Source organism: Metopolophium dirhodum, chromosome 5 (genome assembly GCF_019925205.1).
Source record: "Metopolophium dirhodum isolate CAU chromosome 5, ASM1992520v1, whole genome shotgun sequence".
Taxonomy (NCBI): domain Eukaryota; kingdom Metazoa; phylum Arthropoda; class Insecta; order Hemiptera; family Aphididae; genus Metopolophium; species Metopolophium dirhodum.
Window position 1 is genome coordinate 13,739,623 of NC_083564.1, and position 23,420 is coordinate 13,763,042.

Below are 23,420 nucleotides of genomic sequence, written 5' to 3' on the forward strand. Positions count from 1 at the left end.
CACAAACGACCAGTGCTCGAAATGGACAATTTTACGAACCGGAACGCTCATAAAATTAATATGCGGATTATAATATTATTTTAATTGTTTTAATATTCGTGTTTACTTTACAATACAGTATAATTAGTTAAATAGATACAAATAATACGAGTAATTTTAGCTTAAAAAAAGGTGGGTAAGTGGATGTCGCTCTGCTGTACAGTAGGTTACAAGTGGGTCACTGTAATGGATGGTGTTAAATTTGAATTCAATGATATAATATCTTTGTATTATAAACGATTCTGAGCGAAGACGGTCAGTCAGCCTATGATATTACTAAGTATATTTAATGATATATTATTATGTGCATAAAATAATTTATATATATATAACCTATTTACGTGGAAACTTGTTTTACATTTTCAATCCTTAGCTATAAAAGTTGAACATTTTATAAATTTTTAACTACAAAATTATTACATTTTAAATTTGATAAATTTTGTCGAAATATATAATAAATATATAATGTCAGCACTGAACTGTTCAGTGCCCATCAGCCATCGCCCATCGCCCATCAGTTATCACTTGACACTTATCAGTTATCACTAGAGTGTAGACAGCTGCAGCTGAAGTGAGAACTGAGAAGTTGTCCCCCCCATAGATTCTTATATTATCTATGGTCCCCCCCGTACAACATTATATTTATATTCATAAATATTGTAAAATATACCATACGTGATACCAGTAAGGATACACTGATACAGTAAGTTACAATATTATTTTCACTTAAATAGTTGTGTGTAGGTATCAACGTTAAAGTTTTAAATCTATTCTAATTTACCGGTACACGTATTAAATAATTATAGTCTATAAATGGCATTGCTCATAAAATCCGCCATTAATTATTGTCACTTGACAACTCGAGCTAAACATTTGATTGTTCCACAGTTAACTGCTGCGTTCACTGCTCGTTCGTCTTACTCAACCAAATCATCCGTCGCAGCCATGCTTGAACACGAAGTCGTTCCCGACGTGATTGCCGTTGCGCCCAGCGACAAAATTCAAGTAATATATTTAATAATTTTTATCGTTGTAACCTTAGAAATATCAGGGTGTCACCACACTATATAGCTGTTGTTTGTTTGCTATCTATGGTTCACGCACAACATTGTTAATTTGAGTTTAGCCATAGACATAATAGAATTTTATAATATATTTCTATAATTTCTATAATGTCTACAGGCTCTGCGGTTACCAATCTAGTGTTGATAGATTTAATATTAGGGCCGTTCTTACAATGTCTGGGTAAGTGTCGGTTAGCGCTAACCGGCTGATAACAGATTTTATTACCGGCAGAATTTCGCCAGTTAAGTGTCTGTTAACTTTAACTGACGATGGAAAGAATGGCCCTCAGTGTCCTACTATCAAACGTGTTATAATTACTATACATATCTGTGGGTTGTACATAGTTTTTTTTTTATGATATTTAAATTTTGACGCAAGTCCTAGTTGGTATATAAAATATTACAATTTTAAAATATTAATTTATCTAAGAAAAATATAGAAATTTCAACGTAAAAAATTTAACGTACAAACACAGATAACTGATAATGTTCTTAATTGTAAATTAGATAATAGGTCAACTCAATCTATTGTAAAATATGATTGGTTCTGCTGAACACAAATTAAATTTGCTACCTATGTTACGGGTCAGAGAAAACTTATAGTGCACTGACCTTTAATGGGTTTTTGAGTGTTCTTCAAACTTTATAGCTTATCAAGGGTTTTTATAATATTAAGCGATGGGTTTACTGTGAAATCTGTTTTACACTAACAACCCCTCCATCAGTTTTTGGTTAATTTATTTTAATTTCTCACAATCAAAAAAATTAATATTTTTTAAACAACAAAATTAAATTGTCTACCTATCTAGTTATAAGTTATGCCTTAGCCAATTTTGAAAATAGGTATTTTCTTGAGAAACATGACGTGTTGGAAAAATTTTAACAACTGCTCACATAGTTGAAAACATGCCTGTTTAATGACATATCTATAATAATTAATAGCAAATCACATATTAATCTATATTATGTGTGATACACATACTAAATATGTTATGTTGAAAATTGTTATTAACTTGTTAATTGTCTTAATAATTAAGTTTAATAATGCTATGGTATCTATTAAATGTTAGTCAATAGATTATAATATATTACGAGAAAGGAATGTATAATGTCATATTAGCATGCGTCAAAGGTTATGATTCATTTTGGATACTTAGTGTCATTAGTGTCAATATTTTAATTACTCTATATAATAAACTTGTGATAAATAACACAATTGGAAAACTCGAAGTACGAATTTGTAAATAATTATGAGGTTTATGCTTGGGAAGGTACAACATCCGTTTGACCGGATTCTAAGAATTAATAGTATATTCAATTATGAATAATTATTTTAGAAATGATGCCTATCACAGATATTGTGAGAACACAACTCGCCTCATTTTATTTCAAATGATCACCAGGGAAGGACATCCCGCTTATATATATATATATATAAGCCTTTAGTAGACCCAAATTATCCCATAATCAGATGTGATTTCTCAGAGCAGTTTCACATTATCCTGTCTTATGAGTTAAATAAAATATTTTGGACTTAGAATAATTTTAATAGAAAAATACTGAAATACTTTGAACACTTGAGTAAACACTTAAAAGGATGGTATACCTGCATGAGTTGTCTCTGCCTTACAAATGATGTAACAAATTGTATGTTTTGAATAATCAATTTATCTCTGTTGTATATTAGAGATACTAACTAAGTTATTTTCTACATTCTATTTTTTTAACTAGTTAAGTTAAAAGTTATCAAAAAAAGTAAATATTAACTTAATTTTTAACTTTTTAACTAGTTACTGAGCTGCATTATGATATGTGATGTAAGTATGTATAATAAAATAAGATATATAAAGTTAACCATGTATTGTGTCTTAAATAATAATGCCGAAACAACAATTTAATTCATAAATAGACACTATTACTCACTTAACATTATATTAATATATATATTTTAATATCATAGGTGTCATACCCAAGTGGAGTTATTGTTGATTTGGGTAACGAGCTCACACCTACTCAAGTAAAAGATGAACCATCAGTAACCTGGCCTGCTGATCCAAATGCTTTGTATACTCTTTGTATGACAGGTAATGCATAAATTATATCTAAATTGTCTACTAATTATATCATATAAACATAAACCCAGTTTATTGGGAGGTTGTTCAAAGGTTGTGAAAATGTAGTATATTTATTTGTATATAAACAAATGTGTATTATGTACACAGTATGTAAGGTATAATAGTACACAGATGATATAATAAATGTACAGTATACAATATTAAAATATGTTCAAATTGATAACTGTTGTCTTAGATCCTGATGCCCCAAGTCGTAAGGAGCACACATATAGAGAATGGCATCATTGGCTAGTTGGAAATATTCCTGGTAATGATATTACTAAGGGTGAAACACTTTCTGAATATGTAGGCTCTGGACCACCACCTGAGACAGGTAAAATAAATAATATATATTTACATTGTTATATAATATAATGATTATATTATTTTGGTTTTAGGACTTCACCGATATGTATTCTTAGCTTACAAACAACCGTCAAAGTTGAATTTTGATGAACCTCGTTTAACTAACAGGTAGTGTGTATTATAATTATTACTAAAACAGCAATACGCTAATACATATATTATATAATCTTGTTAACTCTTAAATATTAAAAAAATTAGATCAGCAGAAAAGCGTGAAAAATTTTCTATTGCTAAATTTGCGCTTAAATACAATTTGGGAAATCCAGTTGCCGGAAACTTCTATCAAGCTCAATATGATGATTATGTGCCATTGCTATACAAGCAGCTTGGTGCTTAAGCCAATATATAAATATATATTACACTCAGTGCTCACTGCTTACATTACAATCAAATATTACTTATAAATGTTGAAATTGAAAACAATAATAATTGTATGTAATAAAATGTATCTTTAAGAATAGAATCAATTTTGGATGTGGTTATAAATGTTAAAATAAAATATATATTTTTCATTGACGATTTTTTTTGTAATCACATACTTATGTTAATTGTATAATCTCCTGGAATATATGTTGATATGAGTAGTTCCTAAACCAACTTACCTTAAATATATATTTTAGTAAAACAGCTATCAGTAGTTTTGTCTGAATACTATTATAATATTATGTACCATCCTATATCTACTTTATGTATATTGTAAAATATACTTCCTTCCTTTTAATCTAAAATTGTTTGTATTAATGGTATTTATCTTATATTTAATATTTTTTTACTTATAATATTAAATAATAGTAAAAAATTGTATTTTGTTATATTTTAAAAAATTGTTTATATTACAAAAATAGCAGTTTACAATATGAATGGCTTTTGCCATGGATATCAATGAATATTCTCTAAAAACAGAAGTGGCCAACCTTAATAAACTTGTGATTGACCGAGTTTTTCTACTTTTCTAGTGTCACTTAGTGTGTAGTTGGTTAAATTTCTCTAATAACTAAGGACAAGATTATTCATTTATAATATGAACTTGAAATATTAACTATGACTTATGAGTGTATTTTACATTTTGATTACATTCAATGTATTTATATGTATGGAATTAATTATTCTGTGTTTTTATTGCAATATAATTTAAAATGTATTATATTACACACCATATTAGGTAAATACAATTTTTGGCCTGGCTAAAGCCGCAATACACTGTTATACGTCTTCCTCTCTCATCATCATCACAATTATAATATCTACATCATAAACATAATGTAGGTATAACTGTATAATATCTACCACATCCTAGTCTACTAGAAACCACCCTCAAAGTTAATAATCAAAGCATTTTTACTGTTCCAAATGGTCACGACGGACAGAAAAAAAAACACATCAATTCATCATTGTATTATATAATTTGTGGTATTCAATACATTTCGATACTTCATAATTTCAAAGCCTTTTAAATTAGGTATAAGCTTGGTAAAAATACTATCTAATACCTACTCTGCTAATATATATCTAATTTTTTTTGTAAAAATATAATCCCAAAATCATATTAGGGCTGTACAAAATGATGGGAATAATTATTTTAATTTGCAAAATGTATATTTTTTTGAGCAGTTACAAATAAATTATAATACATAATACAATATTACCTATATATTATTATGTATTAGGATATTTTATTAGATATAATATCCGCCATGCACTCTGCAATTACCTATTATTTACTATAAAATTGTAGCTAAATAAAAAACGTGTATGAAATATTAGGTTGTTTTGCATTAATTATAATAATGTTTTATGATGTATGATGTGCACCAATATATTTTGTTTCATACTTATTTTGCCATTAAATTTTTAACCTTATTATTAAAAATAATGATAGATAATAAGTACCTATTAATAACATATTATTTAATCTTATTAGCCCTGGTAATTATGTTCAAATGTAGTGTATTACCTTAATTGTGATAATAATTAATAACTAAAAAATGTGTTCCATGCAGGTAAATGATCCTTTGAAGTTTGAAGTATATTATTGTAAAATTATTATGACCTTCAGAAACCAAATTAGTAGGTAGGTAGGTACTATAGGTACCCAAATACCCAATGGCTAATACCAACTAGTAGTATATTAATAGTATTATTAACTACAAGTGAACGTTTTGAATTCATTTATTCTTTGATGACCAACTATTTCAAACTCTCCAGATTTATACCTCAGATTTAACTTTCAAGAGATAATGACGTGGTGCTGTAGCTTGTATTTAGTAAGAAATTATTTTGATATACCTACAAATTTTTCTTTCCACATTTCTTTTGGTTAATTGAAAGAAAAATTTACACTAGGTACAGATATGCATTACGATCGGCGTATCTGCACACAAATGCAATGTCGATCAAGCTATGAAAAACCAACAAGTGGTACCTGATGTCATTCCCGTTGCTCCAAAAGAAATTGTACAAGTAAATGAAAAAATAATATACCTATCAACTAGGTAACAAATGTTCTTAAATCGAAAACAAAAATAAAAATGTATTATAGGTAAATTATATGAGTGGTGTGAAAGCTTTACTTGGAAATGAACTTACACCCACTAAGGTGAAAGACCAGCCGTCAGTTAGTTGGAATGCTGATCCTAATTCATTTTATACGCTATGTTTGACCGGTAAGTATACAGTATAATTTTAACAAATAGGTTGTAGGTATTTAAAATTAATATAATTTTTTACTCACTCAGAGCCTGATGCTCCGAGCCGTACTAAGCCTACACAAAGGGAATGGCATCATTGGTTGGTAGGAAACATACCCGGTGGAAATGTGAGCCTGGGAGAAACGCTTTCCGGATACATAGGTTCTGGACCTCCACCAAACATCGGTAGGTAGTAGGTACTATAATGATTAATGTAGGCTTATATAAGCTTATAACTAACCTATCTACCAAATAACTGTTTCAATTTAAATATAAAAATAACAATTAATGATTTTCCAGGGCTAAATCGTTATGTGTTTTTAGTATACCAACAACCGTCAAAACTGTCATTTGATGAACCGCGTTTAAGCAATAGGTAATATACGTTAAATATAAATTATCAAACATTAATATACTATATTTAGGTACTAGCTGTATACTAAATTATTATATTAGATATTTTGTCTATACAGTATTATAGCTAAACATGTATATAATATATTATATTGTGCTCAAACCATTCAATAAATCTATAACATGTATTTAAAATAATATGTAGGTACACTTATAACCATTAAAAGTTTTAATAATTTCATGCTCATTCATATTCTATTTATATAGATCTGTCGAAAATCGTAACAAATTTTCAATCAATAAATTTGCATTGAAGTACAATCTAGGAACACCTGTGGCTGGTAATTTTTATCTAGCCCAATACGATGATTATGTTCCAATATTATACCAACTATTAGGAATAAATTAATTTAATTTCAAGTTAAATCAAAACTAGCCTAAAGTAAGTCTGTATTTAAAAATGATTCCAAAATATTGTTTATGTAGAAAATATTATTTAAGTGGCTATTTGATTTTTTAAGTCTGCATTTTTTTGTATAATAATTATGTTACCTAGTTGGTAAAATAAAAATTATTTTATTTTAAAACATGTAGGTAGATACCAATACCTATGTTCTTTCTACTTCACTATTATATGTTTACGAATAAATTACATTATTAATACTATTTTTGTGATGAAAGTGTTCAATATATACAAATTACAGAACATTAAATAAGTAAAAATTACAAAATGTCTTATGAATTAATGTCTATTGCACGGTGATATTATTGACATAATGGCAGTGGCATTGAATATGTGCATCATGCGTGTCACAACCCATGGGTAGCATTATTTTACTGTGGTAGGTATTATTTATTTATTTTGAATTGATATTTTACGAATTCGATGATTAATTTATCTTGAGGGGGATGAGTTTTTTCGGTTTTGGGTAGGGGGTAAGTCCTTACTGACGTAATAATATATTGAGTCGGTAACCGTAAGAATTCTTAGATTTTTTTCTAGTTTAACAACATCGATTCAAATTAATTAAATCTAATTACCCATCAAATTATATGATGAATGATGATACATAATTATTATATTTCTAACTAAATAATATTCTCGTCTGCTCCCAATACCCATTATATATTGTATACTACAAAGTTTTTAAATATATGGGCATACTGTTCCTTTCTATGTATAGTTAGTAGTTATCAATATGGTTGAACTTTGACTTACAACATGCACTTATTTAATAATAGTATCAATTCTACTATTGTATTTGTCGATAACAATTGATATATACTTAATGTTGTGAACATTAAATAATTCTGGTGTGAAAGATAAAATGTATGCGTACTATATTAATATATGTTATTACCAAATAATATTATTCATGCAGTCATGTTTACAAAGCAACCAACGTCGTTCGATTGAAAAATTAATTCGTCCATGTATTGTGCTTGTAACTATTGTTCAATCGCATAAAGATCGACTACCTATCGAACATAATATATAGGAATGTCTCTGTTCAAACTGAACTGCAAACTGACGTTTTTCAAACTACGATCACCTGGTGAGTGTTACAGGAATACCGTGGTATAGTATAATGTCTGTTATAATATCTATTGCCATATTATGATACCGACATAGGTACGTAGGTACCGTATAAAATAAGTAATACATCACTAATATGACGTATTTCGATGACTAGCGGACACATGGACATGTGTTGCATGTAAATACATACTACATGATCTCCTTTAACCGAATTTTTTTTAGCACGATCGTACGGAAGCGATGTAAGAAAAACGAGATTGCACGAGTTTCACGTCCGACACGGAGGTAAAATGGTGCCGTTCGCTGGCTACATGATGCCGGTCAAATACGCTGATAGCATAGCGTCCTCGCACCTGCACACTCGCCGGCAGTGTTCTCTGTTCGACGTGTCGCACATGTTGCAGACGAAAATTCACGGCAAACACAGAGAGCAGTTCATGGAACGGATTTGCGTTACGGACGTACAGAGTGAGTACCTATGGACAAATAAAAACTTCCTCCCTACAAAGGTCCCATATAGATACCGAATCGGCCAAACATATGCGCGCACCTGTAGCATTGACAGAAAATCGCCAATCGGGGCCTGGAGCGGCTTAGCCCCCCCCCCAAAAAAAAAGTCCGCCAAGCCACCTCCTTTTTTAGTTGTATGGGATCGAAGTCCCCTGCTCACATTGATGTTAAAAATGTTAGCCCCCCTGACATTTTAATGGAATTCCGCCTATGACCTGTAGCACCAATATTTACACATATCATATTATTGCAGTCATTACTATTAGGCTCAAACGACGATTGCGCACAAAGTGATCATAACAAATAACAATATAATTTGCATCGATGCGCCTTCTGTCGTCTAGATCTGGGAACGGGAAAAAGCGTGCTAAGCTTGTTCATCGATGATCGGACGGGTGGCATACTAGACGATTTGATCATAACGAAAACCGATGGAGATTTTTTGTACATGGTGACTAACGCCGGTTGCAAGGAACTGGACATGCGAATGTTAACCGAGCAATTGGTGAGTATCATACTATCATACATCTTGCATAATATATTATTATGTATTAATTATTATATTGTAAAAGAAACTGTGTAAGTAGGTACACATGTCACATTTGAGTCTAGTGAAAACCATTGTAGGTACGCAGTACCTAGTAAGTAACAAAAGTTTCAAGTCTCCACGAACATTTTCATTTTAATTTCCGGTAAAAAACCATATGAGAAATCTTGTATTAAATTTTCAAGCCTCAGGTGTTAAAATTAAAAGCTTTACAAATTGTGATTTAAAAATTTACATATTTTAGCGATTTGGACAAAATTTGTAACAATTTAAACTTTAAACTCTTAAAAAAAGTTGTGACCTAAATTTTCGGTTAGGTTCGATTTCCACTAGTCTTCTCGCAATTTTTCCTCTACCGACATTCTCCGCTTCCCTCTCTTAAACACCGCCGGTTATCACCATCTCATGGTTAGTCATTCTTTCAGTCCGTTTTCAAATCAAGTGGTCACGACGCAAGCTTGGAGTTTTTGGATAGTGACGCACAGTCGCTGCTGGCCCTGCAAGGACCCCGTTCTGCGGCCGTATTGCAATCGTTCGTCGACGGGTCCACCGACCTGTCGGCGCTATACTTCATGGACTCGACCACGGCCACGGTCTGTGGTGTTCCGGATTGCCGTGTCACCCGGTGTGGTTACACGGGCGAAGACGGTTTCGAAATATCCATGCCCTCCGATCGGGTCGAGGCGATCGCTGAGTCGTTCGTCGCACAGGACGACGTGAAATTGGCCGGACTGGGTGCCAGGGACACTCTGAGGCACTGTAATCGACCGACTTAATCCATTTTATTTTACTATATCATTATTGTTCTCATCATCATCATCATCATCACTGCGCCACAATCATATAATTATATAATAATAACATGTGTATTATGATTTGATTTCCGTTTACAGGTTGGAAGCTGGTATGTGTTTGCACGGAGCGGATATAAGCACCGAAACGACGCCGGTTGAAGCTGCGTTGATGTGGACCATAAGTATTAATATTATATATATAATCCGTAAATTATTTCTACCCTTCATTTATTGTCTTCCCTCCCAATATCTTCGCGTCTAAGGACGTTGCACTGCAAAGTGTATTATATTTTATGTCTCGTTTCCACAACGAAGAATTTTCGTTATTTATTTTCTCTCAGGCCGTAAGAGAAGGGACGAATGTCGATTTCCCGGCGCTACTGTGATTCTGAAACAACTCAGCGACGGTGTGCAACGTAAGAGGGTCGGCCTCATTCAAAAAGCGCATGGGGCTCCGGTCAGGGGTGGAGCAGTCTTATTTAACGTAGTGGATGGTGCAAAAATCGGTTCAGTGACTAGCGGATGTCCGTCCCCGACGTTATCCCAGAACATAGCCATGGGCTACGTGGACAGTAAATTTTCCAAAAACGGAACGGAAATACAAGCGGAGGTCAGAGGACAGAAGATACCAATGGTCGTCACAAAAATGCCATTTGTGAAACCAAATTATTATTCCAAACCCAAATAATAAACAATTTAATATAGTCTAATTTAATATTTAATTTACAATAATATATATTAGATAATTATCCATCATAGACCACTATGTTGACGTTGACGTTGACATTGACGGAATATTTGATCTAAAAACATGAATAAACAAATATAGTGGATAATAAACGTACCGTTTGATTGCATTGTAAAATATTTGATATTTCTCATACCTTTTATTCTTCCTGGTTTTGTTCATTCGTTTTTTTTTGGAAATCGAATATTTATGTTTTGAATTATCAATTATTCGTTTCAATTTTCCATTTTTCTTATAAAGTTTACTGCAGTGATGTTTGAGTTCGTTGATTTTGTGTTTAAATCCTTCAATCATATTGTGCATCTCTATTCTCCACCTATAATTTTGTTTAGTTAAAATTTGGTTTGAAGTTTTTGTATTATTATTAATGATATTAATTAATAATAATTAATTAGGTACCTCTGGTACATATAAAACTACCAAGTTATTTTAACTATGTATTAATAGGCAATAAATGACTACATGTGATTTCCATTATTCCTTAGAATAAATTATAGTTATTTTTTAAAATGTCTGTAGCCTAGGTACCTCTCAAAAATCTTTTCATTAAAATGTTATTATAAATTATCTTACATCTCCACCATTTGTTTTTGTGCTTCTACGTGTCTTGTAAGTTCGTTAATTTGAATTTCTTTTTGATCAACATTTTCTTCTGGCCGTTGTCTACAGAAATAATGTTTTCATTTTAGGATATATTATTAATTTTTTATCATAGATACATGTATAATATTTGTGAACGTGAAACATGGAATACGTTAATTCCTTTACGGTCCTACCCATCAAAATATGACTTTACATGAGTTAGTTAAAATAATTGATGAATAATAATCAATTTAAAAATTGATTTATATAAATTTAAATTTAAAACATTCTTTAAATCACGATTCATGAAATTGTAGTGGGACATTTTTAAATATTGTTCACATAAGACCAACGTTAAATATATGTACATATTTACTAAGTACCTACCTACACATAGAACATAAACAATGTTATTAGGTATATATTATTACTATATTTAGTAATAATTTACTTTGTTACTAGATAATTATTCTTACAATTTACTAATTTCCAATTCCAATGTTTTTATTCTATCTGATAATTCCAAAATGATCCCATTGTTTTCAGATATTTCATGTATAGCTATGTTTAAATGGTTTTCCAGTGATTTAGTTGTATCCTTTAAAAATGCTATTTCCATTACATATTTAGTTTTTTTTCTCGCATAACTGTAAATATTAACAAGGCGTGATTATTTAAAAACAATATTTCTTATACATTTGTACGAATTTATTTTTCAGAATTACCTAGTAGTAAGCTATTAAAAAATTATAGGTACTGATCTAAGTATTTCGTAAAAATATACAATTTTAAAACCTATACATAAGTAAATCTATTTCAGTTCAAATTATAGAATCGGAAATCTAAATTTGATAAATATAATTAATATCGGATCTAAATATTAAATTTGTATACGCTTTTTTAAGTAAATATTGATAATATTATAATATTAGATTCTGATCGGAGCGAGGAAGCTAGTGGTTTTAGTCCAAGGCTGGAAAAGTTAAAACGTTAAGTTAATTTTAATTAAATTAATTAACTAGTTACTTTTTTTTTCAAATTAATTTTTAACTTAATAAGTTACTTTTTTCAAGATTAACGTGTTAACTTCAAGTTAATTTTATTTTAATAATATCTAAATTAAGTTAATTTTCGTCCGAAGAACAATTCAAATTTTTGAATGTGTTTTTACTTTGATGTATCATTTTAAATGTTCCCAGTAATTTTCTTGAATATAAAGAAAAACTATCTAATAAACCATATTATGTGTCTGGAATTTTTTATTTTTGCAAATTAGCAAATTTTTAACTTTACACTAAGTTAAGTTACTTTTTTTTCAATGTTAACTTTTAACTTAACGAGTTAACGGAAACAGATACGAGTAACTTTTAACTTAACTTAATTACTTAAAAATAACTTAACCTAACGAGTTAAAAAAAATCGTTAACTTGCCCAGCCTTGGGTTTTACAATGGTGTTTATTTTTTTTTTATATCCTTTATACAAAATTTCTACCAGATGGAGTGCTTCGATTTCAACATATAGTACCTTATCTTTTAGCAAATTGGACCAACATGGTACTTTGAAGTCATTTTTCAATTTTCTCAATAGTTATTTAATGCCACCGGAAAAACTACTGACAAAATACGAAAAATCGCTTAAAATGGTGTAATATTAATTCTACTTAAAGGCTATAATAAATAATAAAAATTTAAAAAATCCAGTCTGATAAACCGTTTCCGTTCAGAATAGTCTTTCTCATACAATGATATTATATCATTGAATTCAAGTTTAATACAGTCCATTATACATTGTCCCACATGTAACCTACTGTACAGCAGAGCAACATCCACTTACCCGCTTTTTTTATAATTAATATCAAACAACTAATATTGATACGATAACAATATGTATAATATTATATACGTGTCACTGAATCAGTCTCGAAATCAGGAGTGTATCCTGCAGACATGCGTATTTTTTTTTGTCGAGGGCATATTTAATATGGATTACAAGCACCTATGTAATTTCATTTAAACCCGTATTTATAAAAACCATAAGGAAGCTGGTTTAAACATCATACAATTTAGGTACTACTGAATACTTTAGACGGTAACGAGCAAATCGGTGAAGTAAAATGACTAAATTTATAAAATGTTCAAAAATAATTAAAAAAAAAAAAAGGTTTTAAGGGCGGGGAAATGATTACGGTAGATACTGATAGATAAGAATAGTTTGAGCTATGATTAAAATGTTGATAGTTAGGTTGCCATACCCAAATTAACAGAGTTCATTAAAGCAATAAAATTTGTGTTAAATCAATAAATAATACCTAGTAGTTAAATAATTTTAAATTTTAGAATCATTTCGAACCTTAAATTCAAATAAGAATGACAAGAATATTACTGTTGTTGTAGATTAATTTTTAAATTGTAATATTATAATACATTTCTTGGACATATTATTATATTTTATACTGATTTTGTACATACCTCTCTTGAAGTTGCCTATTTGTTTTTTTTAGGACTTCGACATCTGCTATTAAATTGTTGAATGTGACTTCGTACTCTTTGATTTGTTGGGCAAGCATTGCCACTTTTTTTGCATATACTTCTGGTTCATTCACACACTTCTGATTGATAGATGTGTATTTCTTATTTATAGCTTCATACTCTTTTGATATTTGTTGGGTTTTATTAAACATTATCTGCTTTTCCTAGAATTCATATAACATTTAAGGTCAGCCCATTAATTCAAAAATATCTCAAACAACGAAAAATTGTTTCGGCATTGTAAATTTTGACTTAATTTAATGCACATAGATTTTCTTAATTTAATTAAATAGAACTTTTTGTACAATACGCACTGTGCGTAGAAACTCGATTTCAACATTAGCCTCGCGTAATTTGTCTTTGTACAGGGTTTTCACCTTCTCCACTTCCAAATTGACTTTTGTACCTGCTTCTTGTATTAAATTTGTTAGCTCATTTTCCAATTTTACTATTTTTTCTAAAATTCAAGTGATTGAAATATTATTTATTAGTTATTACAATACACGCATTTTTAAATTTAACGAATTATAATAACCATTCGATTTTTTTAAATCCATCACAAGTTTATCTTTTTCTGAGTAAGTTTTTTCCATCATTTCGAGCGCTTCATTAACTTTATACCTGGCGACTTCCACGTCTGTTTGATATTTATAAACAACTTCATGGCATGATTCTAGTGCGACTTCTAATTCCTTACGAACTAATAATATTAATTAGTATATTATTACGAAATTATATCTGTCATGTTAATTCTCATGAACTGTAATACATGGAAAAATATTTTTATTTAAATCATAATAGGTACCTACTTTTTTTATTTTTTACAGTCATTATAAGAAAGTTTAGAGATCTTATTGAAATTAATATTATTTTCATATAATATGTATGACGTATGTACATAAATACATAATAGTATAAAAGTAAAATTAATATTAACACTAATGTCATTAAAAAACCGGCCAAGTGCGAAACGGATACGCGCACGAAGGGTTCCGTGCCATCTTCTATAAACATGTTGGAAACACTGCTTATATTATATTATATTCTAGGATTTTTAGTATTTGTTGTTATAGCGGCAACAGAAATACATAACCTGTGAAAATTTCAACTTTCTAACTTTCATGGTTCATGGGATACAGCCTGGTAACAGACGGACGGACGGACGGACAGCGGAGCCTTATAGTAATAGGGTCCCGTCTTACCGTACGGAACCCTAAAAATGTATTAAAATAGTTTTATTTAAAAATGATGGAGTATAATATTAAACTTTACCGCGATTCGATTTATCTATTGCTTGTTTAAGACTGGAATTTTCATTTTCAATCATTTTAATTCTTGATATTTCCATCTGATAACCTAAAATAATATCATCTAAGTATTGTGAATAATATACATATATAATATAATTTATATATTCTTAGGTTTAGATAAACTATTAAGAAGATAAAAAAAAATACAAATTCTAAATACCAGTGGCGTGTTTACTATTTTTTTTGTGGAGGGGGGCTATAATTATAAGTAATTATTTCATAAGCATTTAAAAAATGGTAAAAATAAATTAATGATTACCGCGCGATTATAAATACACAACGCGCCAAGTAGAATTATCCGTACTAACGACTAACGAGATTGAAAATACTTTCGAAAACAACAGCTTATTTACGTTTTTTCATTGCTGTTATGAATGTATTTGAGTAAGTTGGTATTATACAGTTATTCATATAAATTATACAAACTTTTATTTTAATATCAAATTCTTATTTAAATTTTAAAAACTCAAATTTCAAATATGAATTAATTTTATTTTGAATAGAATATATTATACTCAAAATACTCAAATATATACTCTATATTATTAATAAAATGAAGTGGCAGTATAATCAGAAACGTCAAAATTGGAGAATATAAATATCAGAAAAAATTAGTTTCAACAAATGCATCACAAATATTAATAAATCTTGACATTCCTGAAGCAAATAGGTACAAAAAATTGATAGTTAATAATTAAATGAGAATAAAAATATTAGTGTAATTTATATAGATTGAAAGAAGAATTTAAATGTATTGAAGAAAAGGACATTGAAAATATTGAATTCACCATAATTTATTTAATTCAAAATCTAGAAAATCAAATATTTATAAGTATGAAATTATTATAAAAAAATTATCAAATCTAAAATTTGGAGAAAAAAAATGTAATTATACACTTTTTGATATAAACGCTGTTATTGATGATGTGGGTCAAATAAATAAAGTTTTTTCTAAAAATGGCCAAACATACGAAAAAAAGAAATAATATTAATCGATGATAGTAATGAAAAGGTATTTTTTATTTCATTTTTTGATTCATTATTAAATAATATATAATTGTATATATAATTACACATAACTCTAACATTGTGGAATGAATTTGCCAATAATTCCAAGAGTAAAATAAATACCAAAATAACTTTACAGAATACTAAAATGAATGACAACAAAAATCAAGATATTTTACTTTAAATCAAAAATCTTTAGTGACTTACGACGTAGAAAAAACAACCGACAGAAATTACGAAACTAATTGTTATGCATTACGAAATCGATAGATTAATTATTAATTTATTATTTTTATTTTTTAACTAATATAAACAATTTTTATTCCAGATTTGAAGAATGGTTTAAGAGAAATATTATAGTGTTGAATATAATATGCCAGGACCTTCTGGAAAGAAATAATGCGATAATTACAATAAACATTCCATCAATTTATCAATATAATAAATATATATACAATATACATATAATAATAAATAATTTTCATAATTTCTATTGTTTTCTCATAGTTATTTTCTTATATTTTCTATCCTATTTTTTTTATTTATCCTCATACTTTATATTTCAATACGTTAGTGTTTAAATTTTTAAAACTGACTTCTAGAGAGAAAATTACCCCAGCAACACCTGCTAGTATTTAATATTAATCTATTAAAGTGTATTACTGTATCCATCTATGTTAAATTAATAGGTTTCATCATAAATTAAAAAAAATTCATTAGCATAAAACATGTATGGTATAATTTGTAATCAATGATCACAATGATCAGACATCTTAGAAATATACACAGACATCTTACCACAATTTTCTTTTTCGATGCGTAAACGTTTGGCTTCTAGTCGCAAGTATTTCTCGTGTAATTCATTATATTTGTCTATCCAATACTGACATTTGTTTTCTACTTCAAGGATCTTCTTTAAATAATTCGTCTTTTCATTGTTAGTTTGGTCAAAGTTTAACATTTGATGCAGCTCACTGATTTTATTTTGTATAGATGGCGTGTACATACAATCGTTTCCTTCAGCCTAAAAATGTTTTTAAAAAAAAAGTTAATACCTACAATTTGAATAGGTAATTTATGCAAATTTATTATCGTGCCACCTTGTTAATCTGCAGATCTTGTTTGATTTCGTTTCTATTGCTTTGGGCATCAAAGGGCTCTAATACATTTTCTAATTCTTCTTCTAAAACACTAAGTGTGTTACAATTTCTTCCTAGCAACAAATTTTCTGAATCCTCCTAAATTTTTAGTTCATTAGAAATAGAGACATTTGTTCTTTTATTTTGTATTATAATATAAGTAATAAGTAAAATAATTATTCACAAACATTATTTTGTTTATTTACTGATAGTTTTTCAGTAAAACTATTTGTTTCAACATGTTTCTCATTGGGTATTACTGTACAATTCATACTTGACATTTCGTTGATCATAGACATTTTTTCTTCCTAATAAGTCAAACGAACATTTACAAAAATGATTTAATGATCTCGATATAGATATCTATAAATTATAACAAAGTGTAATACTTAATAAACTCAGTTACCTTAAATTTATTCAAATTGGTATCAACGCCAGTTTTGAACGTTTTTGATAATTTTAATAGTTTTTCTAAGGGCAAGTCACTATATAGAAATTAAATAAAAATTAAAAATAATTAGTTACGAATTCATAGATCCCGTCAAACCTTTCGATCGCGTCCGATATTTCTTCTGGATTTGTATTTTCTTCCAACGGGTTTACATTGTCTTCTAGTGTAGACATGGTATATACTAAATAAATAGCACAGAAGTTTGTTAAGCAACAATAATAATTTATAAATTAGTAAACAAAAAAAAATTAAATTAACGTTTTCAAATATATATTATATTGTATTTTGTTTTATAAACCATTATAGCGTATAACTAGTATAATCATAGTCGAATGAATTGGTAGGTATAATAATATGTATAATATTATGATAATGGCAAAAATTCAAAACAATTGATAGTGACCATATTGACGGGATACCCTGTTTGTTTGTACATAGTATGACTCGCCGTATCCGTGGCAACGTGTCGCACGATTTTTGACCCATACGGGATGTGTCTAAGCAATTCAAATGTGTCCTCCACACTTCCTCGTCGTATTGTACAGCTGTTTGGTGTAAACCGTTAGACCGAAAAGTCGTGTCCATGTTATTGCCAGTGGTGCAACTAGGGCTGAAATGTTGGGGGGGGCTGTAGCCCCCACCTGAGATTACATGAAAAGTAGCCCGTGGCGATGCCCCCACACCCCCATATATGTTCAATTAAAAATATAAAAAAATCATACAGACAAAATCAATTATTTTTTTACTAAAGTATTTAATTATCCCTTATTTTAGATTCTGAGTGGAACGATGAATGTATTGATTTTACAATGATGTGTGTTTTTTTTATTTTTATTTAATTATATTTATTTTTGTGTCTGTCATCACCTTTTAGGACAGTAAAAGTGCTTGGATTTTCTTCAATAGTAACTGATAAGAAGGTGAATCTATTGGTACTTTGGGAGGGTCAAAAGTAAAAATTTCTCAGTAGTTTTCAAAAGCGAAGTGAAAAACAAAAGAAAAATTAAGGAAAAACGGGAATTTTTACGCAAAATCTTTACGAAAATTTTTTCGTGAAAATCGATTTTGGTTTTTTGTGTAACTCTAAAACAAATGACCGTACATCATAACTTTTTTCCAAATATTTTGACTTATTTTGAGCTGTTTACGGACATTGTCAATTTCAATTTTTTTTTCTATAAATATCAATAAAATTTTATCTGTTGAGTAAAAAAGCTTGAAAATTTAATAGAAGGCTCCTAGGTTATTTTTTCAAAGGCAGATAAAAAAAATTAAAAATCCTTAGTCACAGTTTTTATTTATAAGCATTTAAAGTTCAAATTTTGACAAAATACGGAAAAATCACGAAAATTAGCAAATTATTTTGAGTTGAGAATTCATAAAAATTTTTCTTTTTAAATCTAAGATTTGAAAATGTAATAAGATTACTAAGATAACTAAGATTACTCATAAGTTTGTCTACCTTTATCAAAAAAAAAATGTCTACAAGAAACTTAAATTAAATTTTTATGAGCGTCTGAAATTTATATTTTTACAACATTTGATATTCACTCGATTTCTCATGTAACAATTTTCTAATTTTATTGTAATTAAAAACAAATGACTGTAGATATTTGAAAATTTCGCTGAATGTTTATATTAGCATTTTCTATACACCATAAAGTTTTGACTCTTTTTGAGCTGTTTACGGACATTGTCAGTTTTCAATTTTTTTAGTTTTATTTTCTATAAATATCAATAAAATTTTATTTGTTGGGTAAAAAAAGTGAAAAATTAATGCTAGGCTCCTGATATATTGTTACAGTAGCAGTTGAAAAATATTAAAAATACATAGGCACAATTTTTTTTTATAAGCATTTAAAGTTCAAATTTTGCAAAATTTATCAAATTTAGAATTTATTAATAATTATTTTGTAGTTAAAAATGTATAAAATGTTTAACTTTTATGGCTAAGGATTGAAAATTTAAAACAAGGCTCCACGTAAATAGGTTATATTATATAAATTACTTTATTCACAATAATATCATCAAATATACTTGGTAATATCATAGGCTGACTGACCGTTTTCGCTCAGAATCGTTTTTCTTATACAATGATATTATATCTTTGAATTCAAATTTAACACCATCCATTACAGTGACCTACTCGTAACATACTATACAGCAGAGCGACATCCACTTTCCCACCTGTTTTAAATATTTATATTATAATTTTCAAACATTAACAATAATATTTTTTGCTTAATACCTTTATATTATATAATATTATAATATATCCTCGAAATAAAATATTACCTTTCTCAATTATATTTTAACGATATATAAATAATAATAATTATTTTTAGAAGTAGATTTTACAAGTTTTACTTAATATAGGTAGATACATTATTTAAACGATTATAAAATAAAAATATTTCGAATGATCGATACATCAAATAAAATAAATAATTATTATATTAAACAAATAGTTAATGAATGTAGATACCTCCTAATCAGTAATCTTTCCAAATAACTATTAACATATGTTGTTTAAAACAAAACAATATTATTGTTAATTTTTGAATATTATTTATTATAATATAATTATTTTTTTGATGAAAGGTATACCTATTTTATATAAGTATAATAATATATTTGTGATTATATATTAATAATGTAATAATTACACTAATTACCTTTTGAAAATGCCATTTGGTTGTCAGTAATATTGTAGTCTGTGGGTTATTTTTCCTAGGGTCGGGGATTTTTTTCAGGGGATTTTTATTCCGATATTACCTATCTCTATGTTATAGTACAGTGCATAGGTATACTGTAAATGATGTGTAATAATCTTACCAAATACAAAATAATTTATATCATACCGACATAAATTGTTTCCTTAAAACGAATACAAGCATACAGCTTATGATATTTACCATATTTATCATAGGCAATATATAAAAAAAATATTTAAATAAAAATTAAAAACATTAAATTATTAAATTTTTTTCCAAAAAAAAATAATAAATACAGTTTGATTTTTAAAGGTTTGTTGATATTTTAGGAAAGAATTAAATAATTTATTTTGAGGGGGCTATTACAAGTTTTGGGGGGGGGGCAAAGCCCTCCCCAGACCCCCCTAGTTGCGCTTATGGTTATTGCTAATCCCAATTATATCTTAAAACATGTATAAAAGGCAAGTTATACCTTTATATTTTGTATTACAAATATATGTCATATTGATATTATATTATACAATTTAAAAGCGGTTAGTATACGTACCAACTACTTGATAAAGTGGTAAGATTTTTAATTTTTTATAGTACGAATACCTGGGTATACTTTATGGACAACTACGGTATTGAAACTAAAGACTACGTGTAAGAATCAAGGACATAATACCGTGGTTAACAACTTCCTCTAATTGTTGCGTTTACGTAGTATAGCCAATACATGTAATCGGGAGTATTTTATAATATTACTTTATTCAGCGATTATACATATTATACAAAAATTGAAAAAAAAAAATAACATCGTCAAGTCTTCATAAAAACAGTATGATAAGGGACAAACTGAAATGTCACAGAGCTATAAAGCATTTTTCTTAGTACAAGTTTTAGTATATATTAAGTGCACATGAAGACCTGAGAGCAACAACAAGACATAATCTCTAAAAAATGTGGGTGAGGGGATGTCGCTCTGCTGTACAGTAGGTTAAAATGGGTCACTGTAATGGATGGTGATAATTTGAATTCAATGATATATAATATCATTGTATAAGAAAAACGATTCTGAGCGAAAACGGTCAGTCAGCCTATGATATTACTAAGTATATTTGATGATATTATTGTGAATAAAGTAATTTATATATTTAATTATTTACGTGGAACTTTGTTTTAAATTTTAAATCTTTAGCTATAAAAGTTGAACATTTTATAAATTTTTAACTACAAAATAATTATTACATTTTAAATTTGATAAATTTGAACTTTATTGCTATGTATTTTCAATATTTTTCAACTACTATTGTAACAATATATCAGGAGCCTTAGATACAAATTTTCATGCTTTTCTACCCAACAAATAACATTTTATTGATATTTATAGAAAAAAAAACTAAAACAATTGAGAACTGACAATGTCCGTAAACAGCTCAAAAAGAATCAAATTATTTTCAAAATTTTATCGTGTATAGAAGATGCTAATATAAATATTCAGTGAAATTTTCAAGTATCTACAGTCATACGTATTTTAATTACAACAAAATAAGACACGAGAAATCGAGTAAATATCAAATGTTGTAAAAATATAAATTTCAAACGCTCATAAAAATTTAATTTAACTTTCTTGTAGACATTTTTTTTTGATAAAGATAGATAAACTTATGGATAATCTTGTATTACATTTTCAGATTGAAAAAGAAAAATTTTTATGAATTCTCAACTATAATTTGCTAATTTTCGTGATTTTTTCGTATTTTGTCAATATTTGAACTTTAAATGATTATAAATAAAAACCATGACTAAGGATTTTTAATATTTTTCAAATGTCATTGTAACAATATAGTAGGAGACTTGTATTAAATTTCCAAGCTCTTTTACCAAACAAATAAAATTTTATTGATATTTATAGAAAAAAAATGGAAAATGAAAATGTCCGTAAACAGCTCAAAATAAGTCAAAATATTTGGAAAATGTTATGGTGTACGGTCATTTGTTTTAGAGTTACACCAAAAACCAAAATCGATTTTTCGAAAACAGATTTTGCGTAAAAATTCCCGTTTTTCCTTAATTTTTCTTTTGTTTTTCACTTCGCTTTTGAAAACTACTGAGAAATTTTTACTTTTGACCCCCCAAAGTACCAATAGATTCACCTTCTTATCAGAAAAGTTACTATTGAAGAAAATCCATGCACTTTTGCTGTCCTAAATGGTGATGACAGATACAAAAAAAAACACACACATCATTGTAAAATCAATACATTCATCGCTTCGCTCAGAATCTAAAATAATAAAATTATACAATATTATAAAATAATACAATTTTTTATGATGCACCTAAAAATGTTTTAAAAATATAATAATAGTTTTAAAATTTAACAAAAAATACATTTAAATACACTTCAATCCGAATAAGTATAGTGGCTAGTAAAACATTGTTAAAATCAAATTTTTACGATCTCAAAACCCAAAAAAAAAGACTTGGAGATGTCTTGTTGCTCTAGAAATAATTATAAAATATGCATGTACACACTATACATACTCATGAGTCATGACGAATAAATTATTTTAGTGCAACGACTCCGGACACCGGAGATGTCTTGTTGCACTATACAATAAAAACCAGACATCTCCTGCATGTATATATCTTAGTATTTAAAAATCGGATTTGCACTAAACTATGCAATTTTTTTTTCTTAATAAAAAACTAATTTTTTCCAAAATATGGGAAATAGATGTCTTGTTATCGCTCTCGGGTCTTATTCATATTATATTGGTACATTTAATTTTGTTTCTACAAAAATCTGTAATATCCTGTCCAGTGTTTATATATTCCAATTTTTAAAGTAAATTATTTGTCATTGCGCACTGTTGTTTTTTTCATGATTGGTTAATATTTAATTCAACATTTTTATTTTGCTTGTTTACCGTAAATGAAA

The 23,420-nt window shown here is 28.3% G+C and overlaps 4 protein-coding genes across 7 annotated transcripts; 3 read left to right on the top strand and 1 right to left on the bottom strand.

Moving 5' to 3' along the window:
• The first annotated feature begins 589 nt into the window (after positions 1 to 589).
• LOC132945852 (phosphatidylethanolamine-binding protein homolog F40A3.3-like) lies at positions 590 to 4,099 on the top strand. Of its 4 annotated transcripts, none has more exons than XM_061015646.1 (6): positions 590 to 742; positions 928 to 1,044; positions 3,064 to 3,187; positions 3,414 to 3,551; positions 3,616 to 3,691; positions 3,782 to 4,099. In XM_061015646.1, exons 2-6 carry the CDS (start codon positions 985 to 987, stop codon positions 3,918 to 3,920), a joined length of 537 nt encoding a protein of 178 aa, XP_060871629.1. In that variant the 5' UTR covers positions 590 to 742; positions 928 to 984; the 3' UTR covers positions 3,921 to 4,099. The 4 variants fall into 4 exon arrangements, with proteins under 4 accessions (XP_060871629.1, XP_060871628.1, XP_060871627.1 ...); XM_061015645.1 differs by having other exon boundaries at positions 707 to 822; XM_061015647.1 differs by lacking the exon at positions 590 to 742 and adding an exon at positions 761 to 779.
• Positions 4,100 to 4,251: 152 nt separating this feature from the next.
• Positions 4,252 to 7,809, top strand: LOC132945853 (protein D3-like). Its single transcript, XM_061015649.1, has 6 exons — positions 4,252 to 5,847; positions 5,927 to 6,043; positions 6,123 to 6,246; positions 6,319 to 6,456; positions 6,571 to 6,646; positions 6,892 to 7,809. Exons 1-6 carry the CDS (start codon positions 5,821 to 5,823, stop codon positions 7,031 to 7,033), a joined length of 624 nt encoding a protein of 207 aa, XP_060871632.1. The 5' UTR covers positions 4,252 to 5,820; the 3' UTR covers positions 7,034 to 7,809.
• A 163-nt stretch (positions 7,810 to 7,972) lies between these two features.
• On the top strand, positions 7,973 to 10,867 carry LOC132945851 (aminomethyltransferase, mitochondrial). The gene is made up of 6 exons (XM_061015643.1): positions 7,973 to 8,180; positions 8,387 to 8,632; positions 9,019 to 9,179; positions 9,647 to 9,975; positions 10,115 to 10,197; positions 10,357 to 10,867. Exons 1-6 carry the CDS (start codon positions 8,126 to 8,128, stop codon positions 10,701 to 10,703), a joined length of 1,221 nt encoding a protein of 406 aa, XP_060871626.1. The 5' UTR covers positions 7,973 to 8,125; the 3' UTR covers positions 10,704 to 10,867.
• LOC132945850 (putative leucine-rich repeat-containing protein DDB_G0290503) lies at positions 10,689 to 18,043 on the bottom strand. The gene is made up of 13 exons (XM_061015642.1): positions 17,880 to 18,043; positions 17,739 to 17,817; positions 17,521 to 17,640; positions 17,294 to 17,431; positions 16,992 to 17,217; positions 15,148 to 15,231; positions 14,411 to 14,575; positions 14,190 to 14,332; positions 13,816 to 14,039; positions 11,822 to 11,992; positions 11,337 to 11,426; positions 10,900 to 11,079; positions 10,689 to 10,818 (listed from the first exon to the last, which is right to left on the bottom strand). Exons 1-13 carry the CDS (start codon positions 17,954 to 17,956, stop codon positions 10,779 to 10,781), a joined length of 1,737 nt encoding a protein of 578 aa, XP_060871625.1. The 5' UTR covers positions 17,957 to 18,043; the 3' UTR covers positions 10,689 to 10,778.
• Between the last annotated feature and the right edge of the window lie 5,377 nt (positions 18,044 to 23,420).